The 22,525-nt window shown below is 39.8% G+C and overlaps 1 protein-coding gene across 11 annotated transcripts in view; it reads right to left on the bottom strand.

The window, feature by feature from the left end:
- DST (dystonin) overlaps positions 1 to 22,525 on the bottom strand; it is an 883,569-nt gene that overhangs the window by 384,831 nt on the left and 476,213 nt on the right. For 7 of the 11 annotated variants that reach the window (XM_033936420.1, XM_033936422.1, XM_033936423.1 and 4 more), the window contains 4 exons: positions 15,064 to 15,152; positions 11,469 to 11,604; positions 4,119 to 9,683; positions 2,192 to 2,323 (listed from right to left, as the gene is read on the bottom strand). In XM_033936420.1, coding sequence (XP_033792311.1) covers positions 2,192 to 2,323; positions 4,119 to 9,683; positions 11,469 to 11,604; positions 15,064 to 15,152 — 5,922 coding nt within the window. The remainder of the gene's footprint in view (positions 1 to 2,191; positions 2,324 to 4,118; positions 9,684 to 11,468; positions 11,605 to 15,063; positions 15,153 to 22,525) is intronic. The other 4 variants (XM_033936427.1, XM_033936429.1, XM_033936430.1 and 1 more) reach the window with 1 other exon arrangement.

Genomic DNA, 22,525 nt, shown 5'->3' with positions numbered 1-22,525 from the left:
ACACCCAGTTGAGGTCACCACGAAGGATTTAATTCATTAAAAATCCATCGTATCTGTATGGAAGACCATTGTATCTAATAGCTTCTTTCACTTCACCTTTTAATCATACTGGCTCTCGTTTCCTTTTCTTTCTAACTTTGTTAATATGTGGAATACATCTGGTCTGGGCTTCCACGATGGTATTTTTAAATAACATCCATGCCTATTTATAGTCCTAACCTTTGCAACTGATCCTTTTAGCTTCTTTTTAACCATTTTCCTCATTTTATCATAGGCACCCTTTCGAAAATTAAATGCCTCTACAGTAGATTTCTTTTGCGGTGTCACTCCAGATATCAGCTCAAATTTGAAAGTATACGAGATTGCTGAGACTGTATGCATCTCAAGTGAATGCGTGCAGACTGCACATGAAAAAGCTGTGTGCAATGGAATCTGCGATTGTTGAATGGTGACCAGAAATGCACAGGAAAGGACATTTTAATGCAATGTTTACCAATGTTTAATCACAATCTGCAGGAATTTTCGCATTGATTCATGACTGTGGCCAAAAATTGGATCCACCATTACATACCCAAGTCAATGCAGCAGTCAAAGCAGTGGATGGTGACTTGAAAGTGCGCTGATGAAGGCGAAGACTGTTTTGTCAGCTGGGAAGGTGATGGTCACTGTATTTTGGGGATTCCCAAGGAATAATCCTGATCAACTACTTGGAAAAGGGTAAAACAATAACAGGAGCCTTGGACATTTGAAAGATGAGTTGAAGGAAAAATGGCCAAGATTGGCGCATAAAAAAATGTTCTTTCGCCAGGACAACGTGCCATCCTACACATCAACCTTTACAATGGCAAAATTGCACAAACTGGAATTCAAATTGATTCCTCATCCTCCCTATTCCCTGGACTTGGCTCCATCCGACTTTTCCTGTTTCTGAACTTAAAAATTTGGCTCAATGAGAAGATAATTTTCATTGAATGAGGATGTCATTGATGCCTTCAATGAGTATTTTGCAGAGTTTGATAAAACCTATTTTTCTAATGGGATGAAAAAACTGGAAACTCGCCGGACTTTGTGTATGAGGAGCCCAACCAAGAAGGGAATGACATGGAGCCATGAAACATTCAAGTTATTCCATATATTCACCCTTAAGTTCAACAAACTTGGCATGTCGTGTCTGAAGTTTCTGTAATCCTTCCAAAAAATACTCTGATATCTGGTCACTGAAATATTGCTCTGCTACTGCAATCACCTCTGAATCACTTGAAAATTGTTGCCATTTTGAAATCTTTATAAGATTTGGAAACAGAAAATAGTCAGATGGCGCAATATTGCTTATGCTACTCCCTGCTATACCACCCCATTGCATAATGGATCTACCCTGTGCTTAATGGCTGGCAAGTTGTTCTTTTCTTCAAATGTTTCATTCCTTTTATTCCAAATGCTTTCTTGTCTGGCTGTGGTTGAACAGTTCAAATTTTATTTCATCAGTCCAATCAGCACTTAAGTTTCAAAATTTTCAGTATTCTGAATGACTTTGGTGGTGAGGTTGTAGAACAGTTTTCTGACAACTGTTCCATGGAAATTAGTTGAGTAAGTAATGCTATTCTGTGCACCGAAGAAAAATTACTCTAATGTCAACTAAATTTCCCATTAAGTCATTCGCTGTGATCTGTGGTATCATTTGCAGACCTGACTAGATTTCAAGTAGCTCTATCAAAGATTTTTCCTGGTCTTCCAGGTCAGAAAATAAATATTTGTTACGCATTATAATTTACAGAAAGATGCTATATTTAATTTTGTACCACAGAAATGATATGTTAACTTCTGTTCATTTAGTAATTCAATTAAACATATAATTTGACTAGGGATACCTAAAACTGTGCATACATCTGTATATTTTAAAAGTGAAAATAAATGCACAAAAGGCATTCTGCCTTTAGGTCTTTTCTTCCTATTAAAACTGTAGACCATTTATAAGGAGAAGAATGGATCTTGAGAACCAGGAAATCAAGGCTCAAATTTAATTTCCCCCACTGATCCTAGATAAGTCAGTATTTCTTAGCTCAAGTACTTGCTTAGACTGCAATTCCATGAGGGCAGGGACTTATTATACTTGAATTCTAATAAGCTTCATTTGAACAAGCAAGCTAAAAATCATAACAAAACATAGCAAAAGTAAAAGAAACCCATTTACCTCTAATTGCTCAAGCTGCAATTTTAGTGTTTCCATGTTGTCACTAACAGGCTTTTGATTATCTAAGTGAAACTTCATATCCTGGGCCAACTTTAAGTGTTCTTGCAATTTCTGTGCATTCTGGGAACACAGCTGTAAAGTATTACATAACTGAGAAGATAAGTTTTTATGACAAGATCCAACTTCCTATATAACTTCTGCCCATAACTCAAATGTCTTATTTTGATAACTAATAATATACAGTCAGCATGATTTAAAGTTGCTAATCTAAACTTGAGCAATTTGATGCTTAAAGGGGATTTGCCAAAGATTTCTAAGACTATTACAAATAATTCTCTTCTCAAATAAGCCTATCCAAAAAGGGCGCAAAACACATCACAGTTAAGCACTGAATGATGAACAACTACATACTGGCTGATATTCAGTACTATTTGGTTGGTTAAACAGCACGTAGCTGGCTATTCGCTAATATTCAGCAGGAAATAGCCGTCTGTGTTCCGCTGAATATCCGGGTTGGCTGATAGCCCGGCGACATAGCCAGTCACCGCCAGTATCCAATGGCTCGCTGCCAAAACCATCAAGTCAGGCAAACCCACTTAAAAAGCAGGAATATCTTTGGCCACTAGGCCTTAGCTGGCCAGCCACTGAAAATCAGTTGGCTGGCTATCTTTCGCTGAATATCCAGGTTGGCTGATAGCCCGGCAAAATAGCCAGTCACTGGCAATATTCAGCAGCTTGCTGGCTAAGGCACAGAGCCAGATAGACCCACCTAAAAAGCAGGTCTATCTTTGGCCACTAGGCCTTAGCTGGTCAGCCACTGAATATAAGCTTGGCTGGCTATCTTCCACTGAATATCTCCCACTGAATATATGGTAGCCCATTTTTGTTGGTGCAAATAATCCTGCCTAAAGTTAAGTGCAACTCCTGGGCATAAGCATTATTCTATAAACCGTGCCTAAGTTTAACTGATGTTTATAGAATAGTGGGTTTTTTCAGCGCTAATTTTTTTAGGTGCAATATATACAGTAGAATTCTTTTAAAGATTATGCAGGTTTTTTGGACTAAGCATAAGCATAATATAAGTGAATAAACCTTAAATGTTAGTATGGTACCTAAGGGCTCCTTTTACTAAACTGCGATAGCGTTTTTAGCGCACGCAGAATTTTAGCGAGCGCTAAACCCGCGCTATGCAGCTAGAACTAATGCCAGCTCAATGCTGGCGTTAGCGTTTAGCGCACACCTAAAACCGCTATCACAGCTTAGTAAAAGGAGCCCTAAGAGTTATTCTATCAATATCCGCTTAAATTACATAACGTGAATTTGCAAGGGAAAAAGCATAAGCATGACTCCTACTTACATATGTAACTTACATAGTGCTTTACGTTACATTACACACAGCCCTACTACACTTAGGCATGCTCACTTATACCAGCTCTATGATTGGTATAAGTGGGAGTGCCTAAATTTTACATGCATTGATCGGTTATGCTACAATTCTATAAATGATTTTAGGGGCTTAGGGTCCTTTACAAAACAGGCTCCTAAAACATGCCCTTTGTGCACTTAACTGGAAGCATTCAGTTATAGAAATGCACTCCCTTCCCCCATTTTCAGATTCAGCCCTGAATTCAGGATTTCAAAGACAGGCCTAGTACATGGGCCCCTATCCCCAGCCACTCCAATAACCAGCCTAACTACACTGTAGAAAAATATATAAAACAGGAAGAAAACCCTCAGACAGTTTAGAATAAAAGTTCACAGTTCCAATTCCAAGCCCTAATTCCTACTGAGCTGAAGGACCAATGGAGCAATACGAAGCTGCTTGCTCTCAAAAAAAATTTGTAGGGCTCTTTCTGAGTAATATTATCAAAATCCACAAGGATGCATAAAGCAAGAATGAGTTCTAAAAGTTAAAGATGTTACTTACAATGCTAGCTGAACTGTCTACTGGTAGGACTTTTTTCATTTTGGTGACACAGTCATTAGGACTCTCAGAAACATCTCCTCTTCCAAAGTCTGTTAATTTTGATGGACGTGTCCCAGATGCAAAATAATCATCTTTGCCTTTCTCAGCTACATGTGCAACAGGTTGCTGTGAGCTAGCTGAAAACTGTTTGGCTAGATCAGACACAGTTTTGTTGTAGGACTGTTCATTCTCAGTTGAAATATCAAAGATCTGGTCTAGCTGTGAAGGAATCAGCTGAAGTACAGCTGGCTGTATTTCTTTTTTAAAATGGGTCTCGTCTGTTTCTAGCTGTTCTACAGACTTTTGCTCACAAATGATTTGTTTCAAGACTCTAGGAAGATGGTCAGGACTTTTGTTATTTGGTGTAAGACAGACATGGTCCTCATAGTTTTCTACAGCACTGCATGGATGTTCCAAAATAAATGAACCTTTATCATTCCCCATTCGAGTGCCATCTGATTCTCTAAAATTCTCGTCTTCCAAGTGTGAACAATCAGTCATCTTAAGTAAGCTTTGCACTAGAAACTGTGTGTCTGAATAATTTAGAGGGTTGTAATCCTGCTTACAATAAGCATGCTCTTCTTTCAAGGTAGTTTTTAAAGCCTCTTGTAAATTTTTAATTGAGATATTACAGGAATGAGGAATGTGTGATATGTCCTCTGTTGCAAGTAAATCCCTGAGCTGCTTCCTTTCCTTCTGCAACTGCTGATCAGTTGTATCTTCTTTGGATCGGTTACTCTCTATATCCAAAACGTTCTCCAATTTGTTCTTCCTTACATTTTCATCATATATGGATATTTCATTTTCTTGCTGTTCAGCACCATCCAAGCTTATATCCCTTTCATGGGTTAAAAACTCATGACTACTGTCCCTCTTGCTATCTGGTACAATATTAAAAACATTTTCCTCATTTTCAATATGTATAACTTTCTTAATTTTTGTAAGATCATCTCCCACTTCTAAATGTTCTTCTGGATTTACCGCATTGGAAAGTGCAGAGAGTTGGGCAGCTGGCTCCGGTTTAGAGGGGTCCACATTCATGTCTTCCGTATATTGTTTTAGGAAAGATGTAAAATCACAATTATCCTTACCATTTCCTAAATTCACATCAACTAAGTTACGAGAGTGTTCATCTTTATTTTCATTTGCAGTTTTGCTAAGATAATTTTCCTCTTCATGTGAGAAAGTAACCCCAGTGTTAGATTTATTTACAGAGGTATCAAATATTTCACCAAGGTTCTCAATGTGTACAGGACATTTGTTGGACACCGCTATGCACATTTCTTTTCCTGTGTTTGCAGTATTTGTAGTCTGGGTCACCATTTCAAAGTCTTTTTCTGAAATAGCAATGTCATTACTTGTAATTGTCTGCAATGAGTTGAAGCTTTTCCCTTGATTTACATCTAGTGTATGTTTATGTTCCTTGCAAGCTGTTGAGTATTTCATAAATAGTTCTGTAACATCTACATTGTCTTCTTTGCTGGGGCCATGTTTACATAACATGCTGTCTTCTACATGGGTCCCTTCAGTTGCCAAGCATGTTGCATACATTTTTTGTACATCATTGTAAAGAATCTCGTTTGCTCCCACCTTCTCTTCTGTTTGATGTGATATGTTTTGGATGTTTTCATCATCTTCACTTTGCTGCCTAAAAGTAGATACAGATAAATGCAGAGTGTCTCCTGGAATTAGTTCCCCCTCTGTTGCTGTTTTATCAAGTATCACAAATTGAGACGTCAACTTTGTGTGACCATCTGTGTTATATATTTCACTGCCGGGAAACATATTTTCACTGTCAATAAATGTTTCCAATTTATCACTTTCACTGATCTGTTTTCTTTCTACACTGTCTTCAGGAAATCCTTGAAAATTCTGTGTATGTTCTTCTAGGTTTTCATATGCAGTATCAGGTTTTCTTTCTACTGCATAATCATCAGAGCCTTTTTCCCTTGTATGAGTAGCCAGTTCTTCAAACTGCAAAATAGTGCATGCTGCTTCTGCATCTTGAACATTTTGGTTTTGAGGTTCTTCAATAATACCCACATTATTCAAACTCAGATTACACACATCACTGCTCTGCAGATCAATGTTGGTAAAAACATGAATTTCATTTGAAGTTTCACTTTTCTGGTCATCATTAATATTGGTTTGTATGCAGGAAGAGGGAGAAAGATTTGGCAGTTCAGCATCATGGTTATTAGCAGACCCTTCACCTTCACTTTGTCCTCCTTTCAGAATATCAGCAGCGGTATAATGTCCATTTCCTAAAGACTTTATGCTATTGTCCCGCCCTACTTCAGCCTTGCCAGCCATGAATTCACAGTTGCTGTTGTTGTCCAGACTTTCTGACATAACATATATTATCTGTTCTGGTTTTTCCAAATTAGAGATGATTTCTGATTCCTCTTCCTCTATGGGTTCTAATGGCACTCTAACATCTATTCTGTTAGTATTAATTACTTTCCAGGCTTTTGTTAGTTCACTAAAAGAAATATTTTCATCAGAGTCACCCCCTTCTTCCACAAAATGTTGTTTTCCATGTAAAAGTACTAAACCACATGATTCTCTCTCAATATTTCCAGAACTATCATTATAGCCCCCTTCATCCTCTTCAAAATAAGGAGAATCATTATCATCAACATGGTTGATCTGCTGAGGAGTACAGGAATAACTATGTCCAAGTTGAGGACTATTACTCTTTTTGCAGTCATTGCCCTCCTGATGTTGAATGTCGAGATGATCGTTTTTAAGATGAAATGTAACATCACTATAATCCTCATTATCCCTGTCATACTCTTGTTGCATATCAGAATCTTCACTGTACCAGTCTTGACATTGTACATCACAATAATCATTGTCATCATTGTCAGAATCTGGAGTAACATAAGCATCATTGTCACATGTAGCCTGACTCGTCAATTCATTTTCCAAACGTTCTCCAGTCAAATTATTTTTTACGTCTGTATCGTTTGATGAACAGGCACTAACATGGCAATCATCAAGTGTATGTGCAATCTGTGAGCTTGTTTTGTCATCGTATTGAAAAATAAATAAATGTGAGATAATGTCATCATCATGAGGAATGTGACTTTCTAGTGTATTTTCAGAAAGTTCTCCATCAAAGTTTTTAATATCGGAGGAACCTAATATATGGATGGGGTTTTGAAGGGTTTCATCTTTCACATTTTCACCATCTGAAACCATGTTATCATTATACAGATCAATCTGTGGCTGTTGAGTAGCATTCTCATTAGAAGCAAATGGATCCTCTGGTTCATGTCCAAAAAGATTTCTACCAGAAATGTTCTGAATATCTGTACTGGCACATGTATGCATACTTCCTTGAATTTGTTCTTCTATATTGTCATCATGCATGACTGTTTCATCATTATTCTGGGGACAGTGAGCCTGTGTATTCTTACTTTCATTGTCCATGATCTGAGAAGAATAGTTTCTTTCTTCTCCTGTTATATCACCTTTGTCAGTAGTTAAATCCATTATACCTGCCTCGTTTTGAATGTTGGCAGGAGATTTAGCTCCATCACTACCAAAGGCCATGTTGAAACTATTAACTTTGGATTCCTGTGCACTTAAAATAAGGCTTTCTGGAGAGTCATTCAAAGAGTTATAGTCAATGTTTTTGCAGTTTGCTTGCTTATCTTCTATCTGCTTAAAAATCTGTATATGAGCTTGTTTGGCCTGAACTGTAAAATCTTTGCATGCATTTTCCTCTTCATAAGAGTCCGTATTTCTATTAAATATGTTTGACTGTACTGAACACGATCCAGTGTCTATAATGTTAGATAAAGTCCCAATTTCCTGACTATCCACTGATGCATTTTTGCTACATTCTGACTGTTCAGAGTCTCTAGAAGTAAAACTGGGCTCACTGCTCTCAAATTCAATTTCCTTCATATTTTCACTAAACACATACTCTTGCAGATTTTCAAAATGTTTTAAGTTGGCAATAGAGATATTATCTTCACTTGAACACTCTTTATCAAGCACTACATTTTCAGTAGTTTTAAAATCAGTTTCATATAATAAATTATCTGTCTTGGTAGGTTCATTTGCAAATGCTTCATCAGAGCGCATATCATTATCAGCTTCCAGCAACATGCCCACTGCATCCTCTAGATCTCCATCATATAGCAAAAGTCTTTGCCCTGTGTTGGCATCCATGTAGCTGTGGACCATTAGATAAGATATGAATAACTGTTTTATTTGTTCTTGGTTATGAGGTGCAGGCTCGTCGGCATCCAAAGTATCTTGCCTTTGGTCAAATTCCTGAAATGCAGATGGCTGGAATTCACAAGACGACATCCAATTGGAAGAACCTTTACATGACGATTCTAAGTCTTCTATATTAGGCATTTTGTCAGGTAGAATAACATTTTTCAAAACAGATGCAGCATTGTTGTCTATAATTCTTAATTGTGCAGCTCTGTCTAGACTCAGTATTTCTGATGTTTCTGGAATGTATAATGCAGCTATTTTCTGCCTGTTATTTAGTATTTTGTGTGCCAGCTCATTTGATATCATCCCCTGTTGCAGAGAAGTGGACACTGGGAATATTTCACTATCATCAGGCCAAATCAGACCAATAAAGCCTCTTTGGGCTTCTAGTACCAGCAGGGCACTTCTCACAGATATCAGGTTCCACTGAACAGCTTCATCCACGGTTAAGCGTCGGGAAGATGAAGGACAGAGGATTCCACCATTCTGAACTTGGTAACTCAGAATACCACAAGCAGCACCCTGATCAATCAACCCCTGATGCAGTGCTTCTTCAAGGGTCAATCTATATCCAGAGTCAGGATCAATTATACCCCCTGAAAAAAGCTGTGCACCAAGCAACCGAAACAGTATTTCACGGTCCATGAAGCCTTCATGAGCTGCCCTTAATATGCTTATCTTCTTTCCAGATTTTAATGTTATTTTGCCTCTATCTTCCCGTCTTACAGGGAAAAGCCTCAACCCCGTTTGTTTGTGTATGGCAGCTCTTTGCACCATCTCTATCAAAGTAATTCTTTCTGCTGTGTTGGGATCAATGAGTTCTTTGCCACCACTTTGCCTCTCCAGCAGCTTTGCAAATAATACTTCAGGAAGCAAGTTCCTTTGAAAAGCCCTGTGCAGACTCAGTTGTTCCCCTGTCACTGGAAGAACTATACAACCGAAGCAAAGTTGAATCTCAAGAATGTTTAGAGCGAGAGGCTCTGAAATTAAACCTTGCTCAAAAGCTGTCACGACCGGAAGAGCACTTGATAAAGATGAAATAAGTTTCTTAGCATTACTTAACTCCTCCAACTGCAGAGCAATCTGCTCATTGACAAGGCTGTGGTTTTTGGCATCTTCAAGCTCAAAACATGTTGTTGACTCAGGCGAAATAATGCCAGAGACAATTAGTTGAGTTTCAAGTAATTTAAGTCCAGTATCATAATCAATGAGACCTTGTAAAACAGATTGAAATATTGAAAGAATTTCTCCAGTGGTCTGATCAATGGTTCCCGCAATGACTTTATCCACCTAAAAATGTTGAAGAAAAAGAGATATTTTTTGGAACCATAGGAGATCCTTCGTCATATCTGCTTATTAGTATATCTTGTACATATAAGAAATAACTTACCAGAGAAAGCCAATGCTGTGAATGTTAGCAGCTCAAAAGTGCAAGTGATCTAGATCAGTGTTTCAACAGGAAAGGATGTGATAAAAGCTTTGAAACTGCCATGCATCTGTGAACTGAAAACCGAGCTGTTGTACATACACATGGGGTTAATGGAAGACACAGTAGAATATTGTCAATTTTCACAACAGAGAGGAAATACATCTGAAAGGCAAACTGTCATGCTCCATTGTGTCAGTGAAACATTAGAAGGTGCAGAAACATTGCGTGATACAAAAATCTCATGCTATTCATGTTTACAGCATACAGCAGTACTGCAGAAGAACACTTTGCTATGTGGAATGGAATAGAATATCACAGATTCTACACATAGTTTGTTCTGAACATCGACTATGTGGTCAATAATATTATTAAATATGAATATGCAATCCCTTAGTTCTGCACCCAGTTGTTCAAAAAGAGCTAATATAACTATTATTTACATGTCAAAAGATTTGCGCTGCATCATTACCAGGTAGTTTCCAAATCACTCAAGTGATCCACTAATCCTATTTTCAAAGAACATTCTTCTGTTTTCTAACTATTAAGAAAACTCCCTGGAAAACAGGCCACATTCGATTTCTCATTCTAACTGGAAACAAAATCCAAGACATTTTATTCACTGGAATGTCTCTCTATTAAACGCATACCAGTGCTTAAGCATGCAGTGACAGCATCGTCTCTGAACCAAAATAAGCCAGCTAATATTCAGCTTATTTAACTGGCCAGAAACAGCTGTTAAGTCACCGCATTAACTGTTACATGTGTGATCGTTTCCATGCTAAACAGCTAATGCAGTTTAATAAAACACTCCTTTTACTACCAACATTTATTTAAGACTTTTTTTTATAGGCTTTTCCCTGGTTGATGTGTTCTGTTCCATCTCCACTTTGTTGGCTTTTGTTTGTTTTCCATAGGGTTCCTGGTCCTTTTTTTTTTTTCTATAGTTTAATAAATAGGCCAATTTTTAAGGTTACCAGACATCTGGATTTCCATGGTCATGTCCTTTTCAAGGACATGTCCGGAGGGTCCGGAGTTGGACAGCTTTTCAAAAACCTGGCATTTTGTCCGGGTTTTGAAAAGCTTCCTGTCAAAACCGCGTCGGGAGGGGGCATCCATACGACATGGATGTGACATCATTGCATCGCATCCGCGCATGCCGTCTGGGGGTGGGGCTGGGGGGCAGAACAGGTTGTGGCACAGGCAGAATGGTGTGGAACTGGATGGGCCTGTGGGAGTGGCCATGAGTCCGGATTTTCCTTTAGAAAAATCTGTTAACTCTACCCATTTGTGTCCATGGGCTAACTGCTTACTACCTAGGCCTTACATTACTGGAAAAGTGGCTAAACGTATGACTTTTAAACCAGAAAGTTAGCGTGAATGCTTCATGGAGTAGTTTTAGCTCATTCATGTTCCCCATAGAGGTTATAGCTACTTTATCTAATCAAACAGTTGCATGCTAAGTATACACAAAATTCGTACAGTTTGTGTACCACAAACATCTTTTTTAAAAAAAACTGCAAGCAATTAATTTTAGTACTTAGCTTTTTCTCAAATGAAAACACAAGAAAATTAGTTTTCACGCCATGAAACCACACATGTGCAAGTAGGCAGTTACTATAGAGGCCTGTGCTGTTCTGCGACATTACCTTCCCCTCTGCCTTTTCATTTACCGCAGTTTGTGATTCCTGTAGCTGTTTCTCACTTTCCTTGGATAAGAGGTTATAACCTTCTTGTAAGGTTTTCACTTGATTTTCGACTTCCTTTTTCTCCGTTTCTGTCATTCTGCAGTAATGAGAAAGCAGCCTTTTGTAAGTGAACTCAAAGAACATCAAGAGGGCCACACGCCCAACTTGCTAATCCACATTTGCTGCGCATGTGGAAGGTAGAGTGTGCGAACAGTTCTCAGCTCATTGCTTTAACCATTAGGTTACAGCAGCGAGCTGAGAATCAAGGGAAACCTCTTTCAGATCCCAATGTTGTTTCTTGTGCTCTTGGACAAATCATTTAACACTCCACCGGCCTAGGTAAAAACTTTTAAAGAGCAATTCTTCTGAAAGGTACTCACATTTATGCACTATTTGCATGCATAAATGTTAAAACTGTCTGCAAATCAACAAAGCACTGTTCTGTAAAGTCACATGTCAGTGGTATTGTGCCTAAAAGCAAAGGGGAATTCACATGGATGGAGCATGGATGCCATTTACCTATGTGAACCTTTACATGACATCTATGGCTGGTGTGACTGCGGGAACCTAAATGTAAAACACGGCAACTATAAGTGTCGATAGAGGATGGTGCCACGGCTAATAAACGGTTTGCCACCCTGGCTCCAGTGGGTATGCACCTCTGCTATGGATGCTTCCTGCAATGTGTTGCAGTGGCAATAAAGCAGAGTGAAGCATGTATATGCTAATCAATGCTCTCTTAGTGCCACCCCCTCTGAAGTCATTTTCTGATTTTCAGGGGTGAGTCTGGAACCAGAATAGCATTTGGGAGCACACAAGATGGAAGGCCCTGGGGCTTCAATCTAGGTTACTGCCACTGCTGAACATCACAAGAAGCAGCTGTGGCAGAGGAAACAGCAGGAAGAAGAAAAATGTGAAGCTGAGAGCTAGAGGAGGAAATCTGAGATGCTGGATTGAGATTTTGGAGTTTGGGACAAAAGAATATTCTTCTAAACCGCTTCAACTAGTCCCACAAATGAGGTGATTCAGAAAAATTTTCATAAACCATAAAATGGCCAGAAAAGAAGAATAAAGAATTTTATTTTTAATTTAGTGAATGTGGGAAGTTATATCTGCTTTCTTTATATTACGTAGAGTGCAGAATGTGGTTTCTTGTCCCTGGGGTTTCACTGCATGCAGAGTGTGGCTTCTTGGGGTTTCAGTTTAATTTCTGTCACTTATTCCATACCTGGCAAGGGTCTGTCTGTGTTCAGCATGAGTGTCCCAAGACCAGACATGTTGTTAGCATGGAGTTTCTATGTAAGAATCTATAGTAATATAGCTTGTTCAGTTTCCCAATAAATGTACTGATGTTCTAGGTGTTGCCTTTTCCTAGGTAGGATTCCCCTTGAAATCTGTATGAACTTAACTTCCTCATGTGTGAATGGCCCCTGTTCTGAAATGGTCCTAGAAAACAAATACACAATCGGTCTGCAAAAAACTCGTTTGGCAGAAAGGTGTGCAGGCTGAAACAAAAAAAAAACCACACAACTATTGATGAAACATGCAACAGATCTGGAGGGGTAAGCAAACTATGCCAAACTTGGTCAAATTTCACCCTTCCTGGGCTGCCATAGGGGGCCAAAGGTACCAAACTGGTGTATGAGCAGCTAGCACCAAGCCTGATGAAAGTGTCTTTCTGCCGCCCTGTTCTGAAATGGCATTTAAACATCTGGGCCTCTGTATCAATGAATTGCAATGTTTGATTATAGATTAGTACTGTGTCCTATGAATTATTTACAGAACACACATCCTGCTATTTTGCACTATGTGGAAGAAAATTAATTAGCACAATTACATTTTCTGCAATTTAAAGGTTAACTAGAATAAGTGTGGTTTTAATACTTTGTTAAAATGCTTCCTTTCATAATTAAGGGTTCCTTCTACTCAGCTGCAGTATAAATAGGCTCAAGCCAAAGCTATTTTTACATTAATGGCCATGCACTAATGTTAAATATATTGAAAATACGTTTTATCAAATTCAGTTATGAGCAGGGATTCATCCAGACCAAAAGTACATAGATAAAGCTGACAAACTAAAAATCAAAAAGATGAAAAGGAGAAAAATAAACCTCAATTGAGGGTCGTTGGGACTACACAAGTACCCAACCATCCACTCATCATCACGGGTTTATAAAAAACTCCAAAACATGTATAAATAATCAATTCTCACATCTTTCATTCACACAAAATCTTCTTTTTGTTATTTTTCACAGTCTTTTTTATATATAGTTTCAGTTTAAATGTCAAGCAATAAAGATGGCCCGAATCCCAAGCTTAACCACATTAATTGGCGAGGACTACAGCTGAATGTAATCAGTATAAGCAGTTTTTAGAGATATGCAGCATGTATCTGAAATCGTGAAAAAATACACTCATCTGAAATCGAGGGTTTTCACCAAGAGGCTTCCAACTCAAGATCCCGACAGAAAAGACTTTCTGTTTCGCCCGACGAGGGCTACTTCAGGGGAACGATGCCAACTCCAATATCTCTCTGCTTCTAATTAACTGCTGGAAATAGAGCCGACTCCTCTCAAGACGGTACAGGGACTGAAAGACGCGCCCGTCTTGAGAGGAGTCGGCTCTATTTCCAGCAGTTAATTAGAAGCAGAGAGATATTGGAGTTGGCATCGTTCCCCTGAAGTAGCCCTCGTCGGGCGAAACAGAAAGTCTTTTCTGTCGGGATCTTGAGTTGGAAGCCTCTTGGTGAAAACCCTCGATTTCAGATGAGTGTATTTTTTCACGATTTCAGATACATGCTGCATATCTCTAAAAACTGCTTATACTGATTACATTCAGCTGTAGTCCTCGCCAATTAATGTGGTTAAGCTTGGGATTCGGGCCATCTTTATTGCTTGACATTTAAACTGAAACTATATATAAAAAAGACTGTGAAAAATAACAAAAAGAAGATTTTGTGTGAATGAAAGATGTGAGAATTGATTATTTATACATGTTTTGGAGTTTTTTATAAACCCGTGATGATGAGTGGATGGTTGGGTACTTGTGTAGTCCCAACGACCCTCAATTGAGGTTTATTTTTCTCCTTTTCATCTTTTTGATTTTTAGTTTGTCAGCTTTATCTATGTACTTTTGATCTGGATGAATCCCTGCTCATAACTGAATTTGATAAAACGTATTTTCAATATATTTATTATCAGTCTCACGTTTGTGCCTCAAAACAAATTATTAGTGGCATGCACTAATGTTGTCATTAGTGTGTAGCAATTCTTAAAATTACCATAGCAGCATTTACCACCATCTATTTTGTAAATGGTGAAAACTCCTGTGTTATCCGTGCACTAAGCACTTTGCATGCAGTAATGTAGATCTACTAATTGGTAAACACAGGAACGTCCATTCTCTGCCCAGATACACCCCCTCAAAAAATTGCAAAGTTACCACAGGATCCCTGAGTGTATCCCACGATACTCCATTTCCTGTCATATTAGGCGTGCGCTAACGTCCAATGCAGCTTAGTAAAAGGACCCCTAAAAGAACACAAATATCAACATACTTGTCACCATGCTTAGCCAGAAATAACTGTGTAGTCTGCAAAGCCTCAGATATTTGTTCTTGTTTAGCTGAGATCTCATCACTGGACATCTGAAATTTTAAAAATAAAAACACCAGCTAGTCAGTCTATATGAACTTTCACAGAAGCAGAACACATTGCTAAACTATTGACTGAGGGTGGCTAGTAAAATGACTAGTGGTCTTCATCATAAAACATATGGAGACAGATTTAAAGATCTTCTTTGCAGATGATACCAAAATCTGCAACAGAGTAGACACCCTTGATGGTATAGATCAGTGGTTCCCAACCCTGTCCTAGAGGACCACCAGGCCAATCGGGTTTTCAGGCTAGCCCTAATGAATATGCATGAGAGATATTTGCATATAATGAACGTGACAGGCATGCAAATCTGCTCCATGCATATTCATTAGGGCTAGCCTGAAAACCCAATTGGCCTGGTGGTCCTCCAGGACAGGGTTGGGAACTACTGATATAGATAACATGAGGAGGGACCTAGTGAAGCTTGAGGAACGATCTAAAATTTGGAAGCTAAGATTTAATGCTAAGAAATGCAAGGCACAGTTTAGAGGTGAGGAACTTTTGTGCACGAAAGAGAAGCAGGACTTGGGTGTGATAGTATGTGATGATCTTAAGTTGGCCAAACAGGTTGAAAAGGTGACAGCAAGAGCTGATGCTAGGGTATACAGGAAGAGGTAGGGCCAGTAGGAAAAAGGAGGTACTGATGCCTCTATATAAGACTCTGGTGAGACCTTGTTTAGAATATTGTGTACAATGCTGAAGACCACACCTTTAAAACGATATAAACCGGATGGAGCTGGTCCAGAGGAAGGCTACTAAAATGGTTGGTGGTCTTCTTCATAAGGTATATGGGGACAGACTTAAAAGATCTTAAGATGTATACTTTGGAGGAAAGGTGGGAGAGGGGGAGATATGATAAGAGACATTTAAATACCTACATGACATAAATGTTCATGAGGCAAGTTTCTTTCATTTAAAAGGAAACTCTGGAATGAGAGGGCATAGGATGAAGTTAAGAGGTGTGTGTTGTTTGCTCTGAGTACATTCATTTTTTCCAGCAGTATGTTGAAAGTTTGATAGCTCCTGCTCATTTGGTATGGGTGTATGCATTTATGTATTTCGCCTTGGAATAAGACAGTTTATAAATGTGTAACAAATTAAATGAAGCCAGATTTTCAGGATACCCCCAATGAATATGCATGAGTTGGATTTTCCAAGAGTGGAAGTAGTGCATGTAAATTTATCATATGCATATTCACTGAAAACCTGAGTTGATGGGTGTGTCCTGAGGATTGGATTGGAATATAGAGATTTTAGGTGGCTGACAACTGCCCTTCTCCTAGTACTTGTAAGTATGTAAAAAGGTTTCAGAGCACATACACTTGTAAGTTCAGGCAAAAGGGATAGGGCAAGGAGAAGCAACAGGAAGGAAGGTATGCTCAGATTTCATCCTACTCCTCTGAGGCCTGGGAAAAGCAAAGACCAGGATGACTGCACTGAGGCTCTGATGCATGATAACCAGGGCTCAACAAGTATGAGAGTGATAAAACCTAAAAATGATTGTGATGTACTCCTAATACATTAAACCAGGCATCTCTGAGAGCACCTTGTCCAGTGCTTCCCAAACTGTGGGTCAGGGTTTCAAATGGGGTCACAAAAAAAAGTATGGGGTCACGACCTAGGTGGGCTCTCCATAGGTGTATAGCAAAAGGAAAGACACTGGCTATGTTTTGGCAAATGCCTGCTTCAGGGATATATTACCAGTTATATTATTGTGCCAAATATATGTTCAATCAAAAGAATGTTGAACTATTCTAATGTTTAAAAAATACTGCGTTTGTACATAGAGCGTAAAATCTCTCAAGTGGCATGCCTAGCTCAGGTTTTGTGGGATAACTGAGCTAGGCACATCGGCTTGAGAGTTTTTATGCTACTGTGTTTTCCCGAAAATAAGACCTACCGTGAAAATAAGCCCTAGCACGATTTTGGGGGTAGATCTTAATATAAGCCCTACCCCAAAAATAAGCTCTACTTGGAGCGCTTATTTTTGGAGTAGGGGAAAACAAAATAAAAGTCCACTGCTGGTGCTGGGATCTTCCTAAATGCCGCAGCAGACTCTTCCTCTCCACGCTGACCGCGAGACTGACATATCATTACCTACTTCCAAAAGGCAGCGTCACAGCAGCAATCTAAATGGGCCGCTTCGGGTCTTCTCACATCGGGGCATTCCTCTGCCGCATCACTGATGATGATGAGGGATCACCCCTATCCCCTATTCTCTTTAACATCTATATGTCCTCCCTGAAACTCCTCCTATTATCCCCCCTTGAAACAATCTACACATACGCTGATGACATCCTTGTCCTCCTTGAGACAGACCAGAACCTCACCAACCTCCACGAGAACATTACAGCTTGCATAATGAGACTCCATTCCTGGTCCTTCTCGGTACAGATGAAATTGAATGAATCAAAAACAAAATTACTCTGGCTTAGCCCAAAATTAGAACACCTGCCCACCCTCTTCGCACTATGCTCAGGCGCTGCACTGCAGCTTGAGTTCTCAAGCAAGGTCCTTGGCATCATTATCGATTCTTCTCTCTCCCTCAATGACCACCTCAACTCCTTGGTTCACCGCGGAGATCTCGCACCTCATTAAGGAGAAGAAAAAAGTGTTTCTCTCCTACAAGCGCACGGAGAAAAGAGAGGCAAAGGTAGAATATAGGACCAGGTCTATAGCGATCAAAATGGCAGTTAGGGAGGCAAAACTTCGAGTGGAAGAAATTCTGGCAAAAACATTACAAAGGGGGACAAATCCTTCTTCAGGTATATTAGTGACAGAAAAAGGAACACAGGCGGGATAGTACGCCTTAGAAGACCGGACGGAAGTTACGTGGAAGCAGATTGAATACTTCTGCTCAGTCTTCACCTGTGAGGCACCGGGACACGGTCCACAGTTGAAGGCAACACAAAGCACAGAAGACCCGTTTCAGAATTTTGAGTTCACACCAGGTGAAGTTTACAGTGAACTGGCAAGACTCAAGGTGACAAAGCCATGGGACCAGACAATTTGCACCCAAAAGTGCTCAGAGAATTGAGCGATGTCCTGGCGAAACCGTTGGCTGAGCTATTCAATCTCTCCCTAAGTAAGGGGAAAGTTCCCCTGGACTGGAAATTAGCTAATGTCGTTCCTCTGCATAAAAATGGTTGCAGGGCAGAGGCTGCAAATTATAGACCGGTGAGTCTCACATCAATAGTGTGCAAACTCATGGAAACACTAATTAAAAGCAAATTGGACACGATCTTGAATGAAGAGAATCTTCGGGATCCCAGTCAGCATGGATTCACCAAGGGTAGGTCCTGCCAATCCAATCTCATCAGCTTCTTTGACTGGGTAACAAGAAAATTGGACTTGGGAGAGTCTTTGGACATCGTGTACCTGGACTTCAGTAAAGCTTTTGACAGTGTCCCACACCGCAGGCTGCTAAGCAAGATGGAATCGATGGGGTTAGGAGAGACACTAACTGCATGGGTCAATGATTGGCTGAGTGGCAGACTTCAGAGGGTGGTGGTTAATGGTACCCTCTCTAAAACATCGGAGGTGACCAGTGGAATGCCGCAGGGCTCGGTCCTGGGTCCACTCCTTTTCAACATATTCATAGGGGATCTGACTCAAGGGCTTCAAGGTAAAATAACATTATTCACCGATGACGCCAAACTATGTAATATAATAAGTGAATGCAGTTTACAGAATTATATGGCGCAGGACCTGCTTACATTGGAAAGTTGGTCCTCAACCTGGCAGCTAGGCTTCAATGCTAAGAAATGTAAGGTCATGCACCTCGGAAGCGGAAATCCATGCAGGACGTACTTTTTGAACGGAGAAACTTTAACTAGGACTTCAGCAGAACGAGATTTAGGAGTAATCATCAGTGCAGACATGAAAACTGCCAATCAAGTGGAGAAGGCTTCATCTAAGGCAAGGCAGATATTGGGTTGTATCAATAGAAGTTTCGTCAGCCGAAAGCCTGAAGTCATAATGCCGTTGTACAGGGCCATGGTGAGACCTCATCTGGAGTACTGTGTGCAATTCTGGAGGCCACATTACAGTAAAGATGTGCGCAGAATTGAATCGGTTTAGCGGACGGCCACCAGGATGATCTCTGAGCTCAAGGGTCTCTCGTACGAAGAGAGACTGAACAAATTGCAGCTCTACACTCTCGAGGAACGTAGGGAAAGGGAAGACATGATCGAAACATTTAAGTACCTCACGGGACGTGTCGAAGTGGAAGATGATGTTTTCTTTCTCAAGGGACCCTCGGCCACAAGAGGGCACACGCTCAAACTCAGGGGCGGAAAATTTCATGGCGACACCAGAAAGTATTTCTTCACAGAGAGAGTGGTTGATCATTGGAACAAGCTTCCAGTGCAGGTGATCGAGGCAGACAGCGTGCCAGACTTTAAGAATAAATGGGATACCCATGTGGGATCCCTACGAGGGTCAATATAAGGAAATTGGGTCATTAGGGCATAGACAAGGGGTGGGTAAGCAGAGTGGGCAGACATGATGGGCTGTAGCCCTTCTCTGCCATCATCTTCTATGTTTCTATGAAAGTAAGATCCTATTTTCGCCAACAACATTTCACTGTCCTTGTCCAATCCATCATCCTCTCCAAACTAGACTACTGCAATGCCATCTACTTAAGCCTATCAAAAAAAGTCTTCAAAGACTCCAGCTAATCCAGAATACTGCAGCCAAGTTGATCTTTGCAAAACGCAAGTCTGACCATGTCTCCCCACTCCTAGCCAAACTTCACTGGCTCCCAGTGATTTCCAGAATCCATTTCAAATGCTCCTGCCTGGCTTTTAAGATCATTCACGGCATCCTTCCTCCCTTAATCCCACTATTTTATAACTCCTCGAGTCTTGACTCTACCAGACCCGCCCAAAGGTATAAACTATCCTTCCCCTCTCTACACGGTATTCGCTATGCAGGCAAACTGGGAAAATCCCTTCTCTTCAGAATCACAGGTCTTTGGAATGACCTTACTACCCTGCTGTAGAACCTGGGCTCCCTCCAATTATTCCGCAAGCAACTGAAAACCTGGCTTTTCACTAAAATGTAATTCTATCCCTACTTACTCTTCTCTTCTATATATAAGTTCATGTAAACCTTTTTTTTTTTCCCTTCTCTTCCTATATTTTAAGTTCTTGTAAAACGTGCCGAGCTCCACATCCGTGGAGATGATGCGGTATATAAACTTAAGGTTTAGTTTAGTTTAGGTAATGATATGTCAGTTTTGCAGTCGGCGTGGGGAGGGAGAGATGGGTCGTGGGGGTTCAGCTTCGTGGCAGGGGGGATAGAAAGATGATGTGGGTGTGTGATTAGACAGTTTCCCCAAAAATAAGACCTAGTGCATTTTTGGGGCCCAAAAATAATATAAGACAGTGTCTTTTTTTCGAAGACACATGGTATTTACATGCTGTTCTTTAAACATAGCTCAACATTCTTTCAATTGAACATATATTTGATGATGTTCCTAGATATTTCTGCTGCTTTTGATATTTTAAACAATAACATCTTATTGAAAAGACTCTCAGACTGTGGACTGAGAGGAAACGTAATGCATTGGTTTGAGTCATTCTTGAAGGACAGAAAGCAGGAAGTTTATGTACAGGGACATTTTTCTCAGAGTAGGATAATGGCTATGGGTTTGCTGCAGGGCTCGGCATTATCAGCTATTTTGTTTAATCTGTACTTGCTTCCCCTTTGCAAATTGATGAAACAGGATCCAGAGAAGAGCGACTAAAATGGTTAAGGGGCTGGAGGAGTTGCCGTACAGTGAGAGATTAGAGAAACTGGGCTCTTCTCCCTTGAAAAGAGGAGAGTGAGAGAGGACATGATCGAAACATTCAAGATAATGAAGGGAATGGACTTAGCAGATAAAGACAGGTTGTTTACCCTCTCCAAGGTACAGAGAACGAGAGGGTACTCTCTAAAGTTAAAAGGGGATAGATTCCGTACAAACGTAAGGAAGTTCTTTACTCAGAGAGTGGTAGAAATCTGGAATGCTCTTCCAGAGGCTGTTATAGGGGAAAGCACCCTCCAGGGATTCAAGACCAAGTTAGACAAGTTCCTGCTGAACCAGAACGTATGCAGGTAAGGCTAGACTCAATTAGAGCACTGGTCTTTGACCCAAGGGCCGCTGCGGAAGCGGACTGCTGGGCATGATGGATCACTGGTCTGACCCAGCAGCGGTAATTCTTATGATCTTATGGATATATGCAGATGATATCCAATTTATTTTGCCGGCAGAAGATACTATATCACAAGTGTGAGTCAGATTAAATGAAATTCTTGAACCAATCAAAAATTGCATGACTGATAACAGATTGATGTTGAACATTGCTAAGACCAGAATCATGTTGATGTCAAAGGAACAGGTTAATGATGTTCCTCCGACAATCGATGTGTTTAATAGTCAGATGAACATTGTTGAAAAGATAACCTACTTGGGTGTTTTGTTGGATTCTCAGCTTTGTTTTTGCTTACATGTACAGAATGTAATTAAAAAGACTTTTTTTTTAAATTGTGAATGCTAAGCAAGCTTCAAAGTTACTTGTCTAGACATGATTTCAAGCAAGTTGTCCATACTGTAGTGCTTGCAGGGTTGGATTATTGTAACATTGTACTCTTGGAAATATCAACCTGTATGTGTACTTTGCAGGTGGTACAGAATTCCATAATGTGTCTGTTGTGTGGGGACTGATAAATTTGTAAGTGATAATAGTGCTCAGTCAATTACCACCACCTACACTGGCAACAGTATATCTCAAGCAGTGCTGTATCAAACATTATCGCACCCTTGCTACCGCCATAAGTATCAAAAATATTTTAAAGATAATTCAAAAGATCACATCTTGATGACTGATGATAATTCTTCACCAGGCATTTCTGGGAGGTTATACGCACTGCTCAATCTGATTGTCTGTTGTCAGGTAATCCCAATGTGTATAAGTTCAGTGTTCATGAAAATCCAGTGTCCAAAAACATTCAAATACTTTCACAGAGAATCTTTGAATTTTAAATTCCTAAATTTCTTCAAAAAACAAGCCGTTCCTCTTCCTCAACATAGATCGTGTTTCACTTTGGCTTTGTCAGGAGGAAGAACTCCATTCTAAAAAAACGAACAATATTATTCTCAATGTATCATTAAAACATTTCAAATTTCAAACAGATCCTATATTAACAAAAAGATTTTCAGCCTCCTTCTTGGGCAGAAAGAGAAAGCATGAACTCACTCCATATGTCAATGGCCAATTATGGCAAATTAGTTGATTCCACGTACTGACGCTGTGAAACATGATGACATACAATGTGTCAATAGCAATAAAGCAGTTCCACCTGTTATCATGATGTAAAT

This window comes from Geotrypetes seraphini, chromosome 3 (assembly GCF_902459505.1).
Source record: "Geotrypetes seraphini chromosome 3, aGeoSer1.1, whole genome shotgun sequence".
In the NCBI taxonomy this organism is placed as follows: Eukaryota; Metazoa; Chordata; class Amphibia; order Gymnophiona; family Dermophiidae; genus Geotrypetes; species Geotrypetes seraphini.
The sequence above is the reverse complement of the archived record's forward strand: the minus strand, read 5'-3'. Positions and strand labels throughout refer to the sequence as shown.